This window comes from Lepisosteus oculatus, chromosome 12, assembly GCF_040954835.1.
Source record: "Lepisosteus oculatus isolate fLepOcu1 chromosome 12, fLepOcu1.hap2, whole genome shotgun sequence".
NCBI lineage: Eukaryota > Metazoa > Chordata > Actinopteri > Semionotiformes > Lepisosteidae > Lepisosteus > Lepisosteus oculatus.
Window position 1 is genome coordinate 21,727,903 of NC_090707.1, and position 12,363 is coordinate 21,740,265.

At 35.1% G+C, this 12,363-nt stretch overlaps 1 protein-coding gene across 6 annotated transcripts in view; it reads right to left on the bottom strand.

Annotated features, from left to right (window-relative positions):
- Positions 1 to 291: 291 nt before the first annotated feature.
- hdac4 (histone deacetylase 4) overlaps positions 292 to 12,363 on the bottom strand; it is a 254,039-nt gene continuing 241,967 nt past the window's right edge. For all 6 annotated transcript variants that reach the window (XM_015359242.2, XM_015359241.2, XM_015359240.2 and 3 more), the window contains 3 exons: positions 10,669 to 10,753; positions 9,838 to 9,979; positions 292 to 7,258 (listed from right to left, as the gene is read on the bottom strand). In XM_015359242.2, coding sequence (XP_015214728.1) covers positions 7,219 to 7,258; positions 9,838 to 9,979; positions 10,669 to 10,753 — 267 coding nt within the window. In that variant the 3' untranslated portion in view covers positions 292 to 7,218. The remainder of the gene's footprint in view (positions 7,259 to 9,837; positions 9,980 to 10,668; positions 10,754 to 12,363) is intronic.

Genomic DNA, 12,363 nt, shown 5'->3' on the forward strand with positions numbered 1-12,363 from the left:
CAGGTAGCTGTTTATTCATTTGTCTAATCTAGTTCTCAAATGATGACAAGTTAAAGTTCCTTTGGACTGACAACATGTTAAGATACTGCATAAGGAAAAATGGAAAAAAGTGAGCTCATTAAGCTTATCCTGCCACTATATCACAATTATGCAGGTTTTCTCCAATGTTAAAGTAAAAAATGCGATTACAATGAAGATATTAATGCATAATAAAAAGAGGATAGTCAATAGTAATTGCAAATACAGTTCAGCACAAGTATTCATATTTGGAAAAAATGAGGAAACATACTATTAAGTGATATTTTTTATTTACACCACATAATCAACATGTTGTCATAATGTGGTACAAAATACTGGACTCCTAATTAACTCTCTTGAAGTAGCTGGAACTGTCAAAGAAAGACACCATTGGCTAGTCGAAAAGCAAAAGGAAAATAAATCTGAAAAAAATCCACCCAGCAAATAAAAGTCCAACAAAAGTCCAACAAAAATCTTAGAGCTAGCACAATGAATCCCACAATCACCAATACAAAGGTTCATACATTTGAACCGGTTCCCATTAATGAAAATACAGAACAAAATTGTTTCTGGCAATGTGGATATTATTTTTGGAGAGCTTTATCCATGAAGAGGGTACAATAGAGTTGAACTCCAAAAGTTACATCTTATAATGTGTTTTAAATGACAAAATGTCTCCTTTCATGTATAAATGTGTGGGTGTGTTAAATATACAGTCTTGGATGAGTTTGCACATCATTTGCAAACACAAATGGGGGTATACAAATCTTTGTCTTAATTAAAAAAAATAAACCTGTGCAATGTGACTTTGTTACAGTAGTTTAAGATACATACACTTTTCACTGATTTAGTCATATTCTTAATATGTATTTTCTCTAAGAAAGTCACCACAATTATGTTTCATTCTTTGCAAAAGTGTCCAAAGTTTGTTCATGGTTGTACAAACATTGTACAGAAGGTATACAGTGTGTGCATATACGTATGAGCTTGTCATCCTGAACAAGAAATGAACAAGTGAAATGATCAAGAACCCCCATTAAAGGAGGGATACAAAAAAGCAAGACATTTCAATTTTCTGAAATAATGATATTTTATAGTTGATGTCAACAACAAATGTCAAAGCAAAGGTCCCAATAAAAGATCTGGTTTGTAACAAGGGAAAAACAAAACAAAACAAAAAAATGTTTTTCTTACATTTGTAAACCTAGAGTTGTTTTTAAACCACAGTGGTCACATTTATTACTGGTTAAACTGGATCAGACAATCTTTAGGTGAAGTATCTGTCAAACATTTGTTTAGAGCCCTTGGTAACTCCAGATGTTTTGAGTACACTTTTCACAACCCTAATCAACCCCCACCCTACCCCCCAAAAACAAAAATCACCTGAAAGAATAACAGGCAGTCTATCCTGTTTTGTGTAGTTTACCTAAACATTTTCTACATAAATACAATAAAATCTATTGTTGGTACTGTATGTCACAAGTGCTAAATAAAGGTTTTGTAAAATATTCAAATGTTTAAGTTGTTCAGTTTTTACAATTAAAAAGCACATCTGTGATTTTTTTTCTGAAGACACAAAAAGCATCTCACTTTCTAATTCTTCTGACAGAAAAAGAAAGAAAACAAAAATGTTCCATCATGGTTATCGAAGATGCCATAAAACATTGAAGTTCTCCAGTGCTATTCTGGTGTGCAAATATGTTACAAAGACAAACATTAGGCATGCCATCACACAAACCATGCAAAATAAAAGAACAAATACAAAAAAAAACACTACAGAGGTGGTAAAGGAAAACACTAAAAAAATTAACAACGGCCCTTCTAAACCAACAAAAAATGGGCCTGGCTGTCTGTGGCAAAAATAAAAGAGGAATGACAATGTCAAATATCAAATAAAAACTCAAACGGAATGTTTTCTTTATCACAATTAAAAAAGAAAATGAGAAGAAAAAGACTATCTGGATGCTGTGTTTATGATCCAGACAAATTGTCCCTTTTGACAAAACAAAACGCAATGTGTGCCATTGCTCAGACTGTTATTGCAAAATGTTCCCCCAGACCTCTTGTTTTACAGGCTGGCATGGGGAATATATGGCGTTATGTTTCAGCTACAGACTTCTCAAAAGCAACAAAAGGCTGATGAGGAAGTTGTTGCATTTTAGGGCTGTAAACATAACAGAACTGCACCTATTTACTGACTGGTGTTTAAGACTGTTGTTTTAGGTTAACCTCTCGCAAATGTGGTGTCCCAGCACTTCAGTATGCAACATTTCTCTTTCACCTGTTTATACACAATTAAAGTTATGTTCGGCTTCCAAAAAATGCAAGGCAGGGGTGAAGCTCTTCCGCTTTGTGAAATATATAATATTTTGACCACATTGTACTCAAGCACATTTAATTTCACATGAAGGCCTTTAAAAAATGAGATCATTTAAAAGAATCCTTTTGAATCAATTTATAAGCTTTTCACTGAACAATCTTTCTCTTGACTCCTTTCTTGCTACTAGATTTTCACCCTACAGCCCACATTGTACTACCAGAAAATTCTTATACCAAGAAAACTCAAGCCAGTGAACACTGTGGAGCTACCACAAGCTACTGTGGGCCAGCCTGATCAGCCTTAAGCAATTTCCAAATACCCACTTTCGGTTTGTGTCCTGTAGACAACAGAAAATCATTTCCACTTAAGATCTATAATTTACCTTAGCCAAAATTCAGACCAGGGATGCTTAATAGAATGCTATTCAATTCATTAGAATTCATGCATTAGCAACAGGCTATGTACTGTATGTGGCACCCTAGGAGTTCCTATATTTATAAAATTGTAAAGCACCACTAAATTTCTTGCATGACTGCTTTAAACGTAATATGACATACATCTCCATTACCTTGGGAACTCATGTAACAGTATTTTGACTTAAAAATAATTGTCTTAATCTGTTAGTTCTACGCCTACAGATTTCTATTTCTGAACTTTTTACTTGTTAAATAATGGATATTAATATGGTAAACACTCAGACATTTAGTTCCCTAAGGTTAATAAAGCGGTTTCTCAAGGGAAAGAAGCAATAAAATCAGTTTCTGTCAGTGAGTCTGATCTCAGACACAAAAGGGACAGTCTGAAACAAAGTTACTCTCATTATTTTATGATAAAAATGTTTTTCGATGGAAAATCCGTACAAACGTAAAAACACAGAAATGTGGCAAAAAGTATTTTAAATGAGCTAAAGTGAGCTAAACATTTTATTATTAGTCTTTAAGTAAGGACTAGCATGCGGGGGTGGCCTGTTAAGGGTTGTCTAGTTAGTAATCATGTTTTCCCATAAAATGTCAACCAGTGGTTGCAACCTTAGAAACTTTAAAATAAGCAGTATTCTCTAGTATTTCTTGACAATAACACATGCTGATAAATAGCAAATATTTCATATGAAGATGGCAACATCAGACGTATTAACAGGAACCAAAAACAAAAGGGATTGTATTATCTGTCATGCCTTCTTAAACAACCATATAAACAACGTCAGATTATACAAAGTGGTCAATATTAAAGTTTCAGCTCATGTGGATGTAGAAGATATTTTTTGCAATGCAAGTATAGGCAATGTTCTGGTTTAGTTATCTGTGGTAAAATAAGTCAGCACAGTGTGAGTGGCCTTAGTCAATTTCTACCAGGCAACATTAACACACATCCCTGCAAAGTTACTCAAGTAGTTCGAACTAGCTGGTTTAGTTAAAACAGGTTAAATGGTAAGTTATATCTAACTAGTTTTGGAAATGGTTTAAGGAACTCCATAAAATATTTTTGATGTAACACTTTTGACAATGATAACCATCAGCACAACACTACACCATGCTGATATGCCATAAAGTGATATTGAAGGCTTAACTTTCAACCACTACTGAAACTCAGACAACATGCTAATATTACCAAAAATCAACCTTATAGGACGCTAAAGCATCTTCCTTTTATATTCTGATTCATTTTAGGGAAAAGGTCGAGAAAGTGATTTTTAATTTAAGTCGGATCAATATTGTAGCTACAAAAACACTCCATTGTGAACATTATTAATGGATAGAGTTAATCTTAGCTTTTAAAAAGTGCTATGGGAGAATTCATTTTGTAAAAAAAAAAGAAACTGAAGAAGAAATGTTCAAATAATCTCTGCAGAAACACATTAAATTACCCAAGCTTGGAATTTCATAGCATAACATTTCAAAACAGCAGTAGTGTATTTTACATTTTCATACCTTGTTCTGACACTTTCCCATTGTAAAAGCCCACTACAAAGATGCCAATTTCCATGAACTCAATGGATGAGAAAAATCTGCTTTCCTGCTGAAAAGGAACACATTACTGGCAAACAGCTCCCTTATACAGTATCTGCTAGCAAACATTGCTTTAGCAGGCACCTTCCATGTTAAGATTGCTTCTAATTAATTTTATTTTACAAAGCCATCTTATTTATTTTGTCCAAAGCCAAAATATAAGCCTGTATTTTCAGCAGGTTTTCAGTGACTCTACCACTATAAACAGTTTTTAAACAAAACAGCCTTGCCCTTGTCACTTAATTATGTAGTGGGAGGAGTACATTTTGACAGTCATTAAAGCCATTGCTAGGCTTGAATTGGGAACCATTTCTCTGAAAAGAGTAAAAGAAACAACATATATAATGCTACTTTATATCCTTATTCCATGGCAGCCTTTAACAGTGCAGTAAAAAATACCAAAAAGAGCATCACCAGCCTAGCTTGAGATATATGGGTGTTATCACCTTGCAATACTATTTTTTAACAAGATTGCATCTTTTGCTTTTTTATATATAATATATTTTTTCCATATATAAATCTACTATGAACAGAACATATAGTAAATACACAATTGTTGGAATCATTATACAAAGTAGAAACAACTTTAGCCTCCCCACACCCACCCCTACCTGCCCCACCCCAAACCCGACTAATGAAAAGTTTGCTTCTTGAGAATGTGAACAAAATGGTCACGCTTCCTTAAGAATGTAGAATGCATTTTGCAACTGTACAAGAAAGAAAAAAATAAAAAAGTACAAAAAATAAAATAAAATAAGTGAAACATTGTACAAGTCAAAAGGTACAGATATGGAAACAAGAGAATTCACTGATAAAAAGGAAACATGAAAAATAATAATGGGGAAAAAAGTGGAACTGTCATTACAACAACTCTTTGTGTGACATGGAATTATAATTATAAAAACAATCAGAACAATTATCTCTTCGTTCCTTGCTTTGAAGTTTTCCAACATATTTATAAGTTACAATTTAATTGATCATGATCACAACTGAACTCCAAGAAAATAATGCTTAAGGTAGTTGCCAAGTGGCTAAACATAAGTTGGCTTTATTTAAATTTGACCTCCTAAAAAAAGAAAGGCTCCACCTCTTTAATCTGTACTGTTAAGTATCAGACAATGTTAAGTAAAATCTCTAAATGTTAAGTGTGTTTTAAATGTATATAGTACAGTACATACGCATCTTCTACATTTCATGCAGGTTATCTGAAATAGTAGTTTTATGGCCCCACCAAATTCAGTTTCACTTATTCCATCTGCTGCTAAAATTAAGCCACGTCCTGATAAAGCCATGTAACACATTCACAGTTGGTAGCACCTATACAACCGTGAAACTTTGCACCTTTTCTGGAATTTTCAGTGCATTTTAATTTTGGTAGCACAGGCCAAAACACAGGAAATATCAAGCTTTACTGGAACAGGAAAAATTTCAGTGAGAGATACTGAAAATTACTGCATCCAAAGAAATGAAAACTCTTTCAAACGTTTGGAAATTAATTTGATAGAATTCCAAGGAAGTCAGCATTAATGATTTGCACTTGAGAACATTAAATAGATCTTGAATCAACCTGTTGATTGCAGTTTTACATTTTTACTTTATTAGAATAATCTGAACAAGATTAAATTCCGAACACTTGATACTGAATTTCAATGCAATTATTCTGAAAGGCTCTAAATTCTGACAAAAATATTAATGTTGGCAGTTCAACATTTTTATAAAAATGAACTACATACTTTGTAAGAAAAACAATGTTTACAAAGGCAAATAGCATTGCTTTCCTAAAACTGAAGTTACTAGTGGAACAAATCTCGAGCTGGAAGCAAATTCTCATGCTTTGGTTTTTTGTTTTAATATTTTTTTTTTAATGGCATTCTAATTTTGCTGATGGCAAGTTACTTTATTACAGTACATGCTTTTAAAAGAAAACAATTATTTGGTCAAGTGTTTATATGGTGAGCTACATAAGGCAATACTAATTATAAAAATCACAGCAGGTTTAATTTAAAGTGTTCCAACAATGTTTGCCTCTTTACAGATGGCAACTACCTTACAAACTTGTTTTTAAATATACAGCAAAAATAAAAGAACAAAAAAAACTTTCAGAGACTTTCTGAAACACAAACTTGTCTACACCACATTCCTCGTAAACATGCCGAAGTCTTCTTTTGTCTCTTTTTTTTTCTTTTTCACTGCCACAGACTGGGCACTGCAATGTTGCATGTGAAAAGGAGGAAAAAACAAAGAATTGTTCTGTTATGTAACTCGTTTAAGGCAATGTTCTTCTGAATTCATCATGAAATCCATCAGGTCTAAAAAAGGCACAAACTCTCATTCTTCCAAATATATTAAAACTTGAGCCAGAAGCCCAGTCCTTCAGCTGCCTCCTCTCCCTTGGAAAGTGTCTTATTCATTTTCAACAATCACAGCAATGTTTGTAAGCAATAACTATCAATTATATGAACATTATGAGATCCATATTTATTATAAAAAGAAAAAAAAACACAACCACGTGTAGTAACGGTCAAACCTGCCTTGAGACTGTTTAACCATGAGAAAGTTCAAAAGCACCAGCTTTCACATCTACATTTTAATGTATCCCATTTTCAAAAAAATCTATCCATGAACTCTGCCCGAAACTGGCTGTAGGCTGCCCTTTATTTCGGACCACAGAATAAACGGCAAACTTTGTTGTTGGTTTTTTTTCCATCCATTTAGCTCCCACTCTCTTTCACGCCTGATCCCAGATGAGACACCACAATGGGACAATGGCGCGGCGAGGGAAAAAAATCAAATGGACGTCCTCGGCAGAGCTGTGTCAGAGACCAAGGTGAATCTCTGAGGAGTAAACATCCCAGAAGAGCTCCCTTCTTGCCACTACAATGGTGGCTCTTCCTCCATCGGTTCGTCCTCTGGCCTGAAGCGGTAACAGAAATCCAAGAGTTCAGCATCACTTCTTGAAAACAACAGGTTTTAAAGCAAATTGACAATTAATAGCTTAAGGGCTTTAATGCTATCCATGAGGGGAACAATCATATGGCTTTTAAAAACTAAAAAAGTAAAATCCAATTCAAAAGAAGCAAGACACAAATGTCTTTGTGCACAAAAAGGTTGTACTAATCATTGTGCTACAATGACTTCAACAGAAGGAAAGTGAGTTTACATGTTTGCATTATTACATTTTTTTCCTTTTTTAAAAAAGTGTTCTAAAACATTTGGTATTGGCAAGGAAAGGTGGATAAAACAAAGTTTACAAAAACGTTCTTGTGTATGGTTAAAGGATGATCAATCAAATCTACCGTTTTGAATTTTGTGATTATTCAACAACCTACATTTTTTTGTGTCTAAAATGTCTAAAAAAACTCACTTTGCGATTTTGACAAAGTGAAACGGGTCCAATTTTCAGGGTTTTGTTGTGACAGTCAGTCACAAAAGATGCACATGGGTTATTTACAGACTTCTCAATCACAATGCTGTTTGCAGTTTGTACTACAAATAAGCATTCACAATTTTCTGACTCAGCACATTTATGCTGAGATATACAAACAGAACATCTGTATGTAAGGTTTTCTACATGTTTTCAATTATACATTTGGCACAACCTGGCTCTCAGAAGCAAGACTATTTTGGACCTGTGCCTCCTCAACCAGATCAAATCCACTAAGACTTTCTGACAGTAAAATCCAAGATATCTTTATTCATACCTTTCTGTTGCATGTCTGTATGATGTATCAAAAGTGTTTATAAAATGCCATTATAACATGAATTTTTATTTCACATTTGTTGTCTTCAGTTATTTCTTATCTCTTTAGGATCAGCAGTTGTTCAACACAACCCACAGCAGAGTCAGCTCTGACTGGAGGAGTTTTATGGTTCACACTGAGAAAGCCTTAAGCTAAACAGTGTCCATCAAGTCAAAGGGATAACTAGTGCATGGCTACCTAGGAATACAATGGCCAACTAAAGCCCACCCAAAGCCAATAATTAAACATCTCTACTTAGGGAAATTGGGTGAAAACAGGTTAATGACACTGTCTGCTCTTAATGAACACCTTCACTGGTTGAGTCAGTTGGAAGACCCATATACTGTATATCCATTTTTAATGGGAAAATGGCACTTACAGTAGAAATCTAACAGTGTGCTGAATAAGACAGAAGTGAATAATTAAATACAGGAAGGATTACTTTTCAATTATAAATAAATGAGCATTATTTAATCATACACTGTTAGGATATCAGAACTCAGGTCAATAATATTTTATATTATATACGCAAGTGGTACAGTCAGGTGAAAGTACAACCAAAAGTGAGATTTTGTTATATTTTATGAATTTATTCATTACTAAAAACTATATTAAAACCCAAGAATATCAGAGAGTCACCTTCTCTAAACTCCTTCAAATCCAGACTCAAAACCTTCTTCTTCAGAAAAGCCTTTACTTAACTGGTTCCATTCTTCACCCCTCTGCTCTTCTTAGTACCACCTTCCACGGGCTCCTCTATTGTTATTGTTGTATTGTTGTAATTGAAATTGTGTCTTATCTTGTGTATTCTTCTTATTTATTGTTGTATTCTTCTTATTTATTGTTATTGTCATCCTGTAAAGCGCTTTGAGAAGCCACCTTTAAAGGTGCTATGTAAAATAAAGTCTATTATTATTATGATTATTATTATTATATAGACATTGTTATATAAATCAAGGATTATTGTGACTATCACAATAATATTCCATGAAACTGTCCTAACTGTAAAAGTCAAGTGTTATTGAACTTAAGTACCACATACTCATAAATAACTAAGTATAATTATTACTGTTTATAGTTTTGATTGCATGTGATATCAAGTTTTGACTACTGTGTATGCATTGTCAACCAAAGACTAGAACAGAAGGTACTAACTAAATATGAAACCTTGATTAACTCTGCTCTTGTTAGTGGAGTTCTGCTTAATTCTCTAGGAAGAAATATCAATTTTAAAAATAAAATATATGGTGTAATTAACAATTTGAAGCTCTTTATATACTGTGAGAGGGCATCAGGTTCAGATAAGATGGAGGTCCTAGTCTGAGCCACATTACCCATAATGCTACTGTATGTGAAATGAGCTGCGGCCCTCAGTCAACTGACCAATAGGAGGAAGCTGGTACCTCACCACCACCACTGGAATAGAGGAGGAGCAATGCCCACAGTGGTAATCAAGCCGGCAAGCTGGCTGAATGTTGACTGATTTAAATGTATATTCTTAGACAGTATTTACTTTAAGATTCGATGTCTTTGTATGCTTTACATAACTGTACTAGTCTGGTGAGGACAGCATAGCATAGTGGGTACATTTCTGAACTCATAACTGGTGAGATGTAGGTTGAGGTCCCTGCTGTGCACCAGCTGTGGTAACCTAAGTGAGGTACTGTACATTACCCCCACTGTCTTATATAAGAGATAAGTGTCCAAATTCTATAGTTGTAGATTTAGAAGAACACAAGAACAGAACACATACCTTTTCTCCATCTGTTTGGTTGCGACTGATAAAGAGGCCATGGCTGTGACAGTCTCCGCTTCCTCGGTTTCACACTTCTGAGCTTCGATCACAGAGTAGCCGACCGTAGACGCAAAGCGCTGCACGGATCGCCAGTATTTACCTAGCACAGCAGATCAATGTTCAAGTCAGGCATGTCTCCTCTAGAAGTTGGCATTAGTTTCAATGCCTTGACAAAACAATTGAAATCAAAAGAGCTACAGATATACAAGATATCTGTACTTGCTGCCCTCAGACTATCTGCCTCATGTATACTCAGCTCATGTTTTCAAGACAGTAATCTCAAAAGAACACTGCCAACTTCAAATTTATACAATTTATTTAAAGGTAGAATCTAGAGCTCGCTACCATTCATTTGGCTAAAGTTCACATTCAGGAAATTACATTTTAAGCTGTCATGTTTAAATTGTAAAAGTACAGGTAATGGGGGTTGTCCAACTGATAGTTTAGCTGACATTTTAATCCAAATCAATTTATGGATAATGGAGTATTAAGTATGGAGCAATTGCTGGTGCAGACTCGAAATATATTTGAAGATGACCAAGTAGGTGTAAATGCCTTATTCACGGTATCACTCTGTGAGTCAATAGGAGATTTGGAACTGAAAGCTCTATATTATGGCCTTTTACTTTAATATCTAGCTGCCTCACACACTCAAGTGTACATTGTTTGGCTTTAATCCTTCCTTTTTTAAAACTGTAACTGGAAGAAATATCCAGTTCCTTCTTCACCAAGCCTGCATAATTAAAGATACTGTAGCTTTGCTTGTCATTACCCAGTTCTTGTACTTACTGTGAATTTCCAGGACCTTTTCCATGGATCGCACCGCATTAGGATTAGGCCTCTGCTGAAGGACATCTTGTGGAAAGGGATCAGGCTGATGAAAGAACAGAGACAGTGTCAGATAGAAGAAAAAATGATTTATGAAATGCCTCCTCAAGAGATGCACTACAGAGTTCAAGAAATAACTTTAACTTTACTACATGAGCATTTTGATGATTAATAAATGTGGTTAACATACAGAAGGTTTATTCCAATTGTGAAATGAAGAGAACTGATAAAACGCAGGTATTTATAAGCATTGTATCCTATAAAAAAAGGAGAGTGAGGGATAAGCGTGTGTCAGGATGCTGATTCATCATGCTGTATACAAAGTTGCACTTTCTGAGGACTGAGGAAAGGCTGTGGATTAAAAATGTGAACACAAGACCAACACAAAACACACTTAAGTCTCCTATCTTTGCTGAAAAAATAGTTTCATGCGTAAATGTTAGATTTCAAATGCAAGAAAAGGTAACACAAACTTTCTGCTCCAGGAAAACCTAAGAATGTTAAAAAAAATAAAGCTGTCAAGAGGAAACACTGTGTTTTGAACACCACATTCCTAATCCGGAATGATTAGATTTCCTTCTGGCTGTGGGCTACCCTCCTCCCAATCCCCCACGTGAAAAGAAAATGTGCAAAAGCCAATTTTTCATTGTGAAAATACTAAAATGAAAGATATGGAATGCTTCATCCCAAAAAACCTCCCTTAAAAAGAGGCACTTGTAATATTACATCAGTCCACTTGATTTGGCAAAGTAAAAAGAAAATAATGCCTTGGTGCCCTTTAGCAAAGCTGAAAGTTTTATTTTAATTAAAACAAATAAGAAAAGGAAAGGGGTGGGAGGAAAGGGGCACATGTTGCAGTCTGGAGATAGGGATACCATAATCCTACTCTGGCACGATAAAAACCTGATCAAACCAAGACATTCGCATCCACTTTCCCCTTACTCAATAAAACTATATTAAATTCTTCAAAGGCACAGTCTTTTCCCCTTTGACATTCCAGTTTATTACTTAGGGATTTGGGATGGTAGAGGGGAGATTACAGCATTGTCTGCTAAGAGTTATAAACACTTACAAAATTCAGAACAAATACTGAGGAAACCAGCGGGCTTCTGTCCTTGTTGAGTTAAAAGCGGAGTTTGCTGGAAAGACTGCACATGTCATTTTGTGTCAGGTCAGTATGTTGGAGGCAGGGGCAATGCGGGTGAAGGCAGCACACTTTTCGTCTGATGTTTGGATGCAGGAAGACTGCTCTGCACTGAATCCAAAAATCCTATGTTTTGGAATACTTTTCTTAACAGCATAGGCTCTAATAATGAATTGTTCTAACTTTAATTTTTCACTCGTTTTCACTGTCAGTGTTCCTGTCTATGTAAAAAACTAGCCGTGGTTTCTTGCTTAGGTGGCCTTGCACACAGCACACTGTCTGAGTGAAGAAGACTTGGAGCCAGGTGGTCACAGACTAACAGACCCCATCATGGGAGCTCAGCTGCAGGCATGCCTCAAGTTTATAGTGGATCTGTTCCAGTAATTTTCTTCTGCTTTAAAACATAGGCTGCACAGTATCAGGACAGACATCTACAGCGTTTTCGTCATTCCATGCTCTTGTTATAATGTAGGCATGACTGACTTTAAGCCTGGCATGGTCAGAGGCTAAAA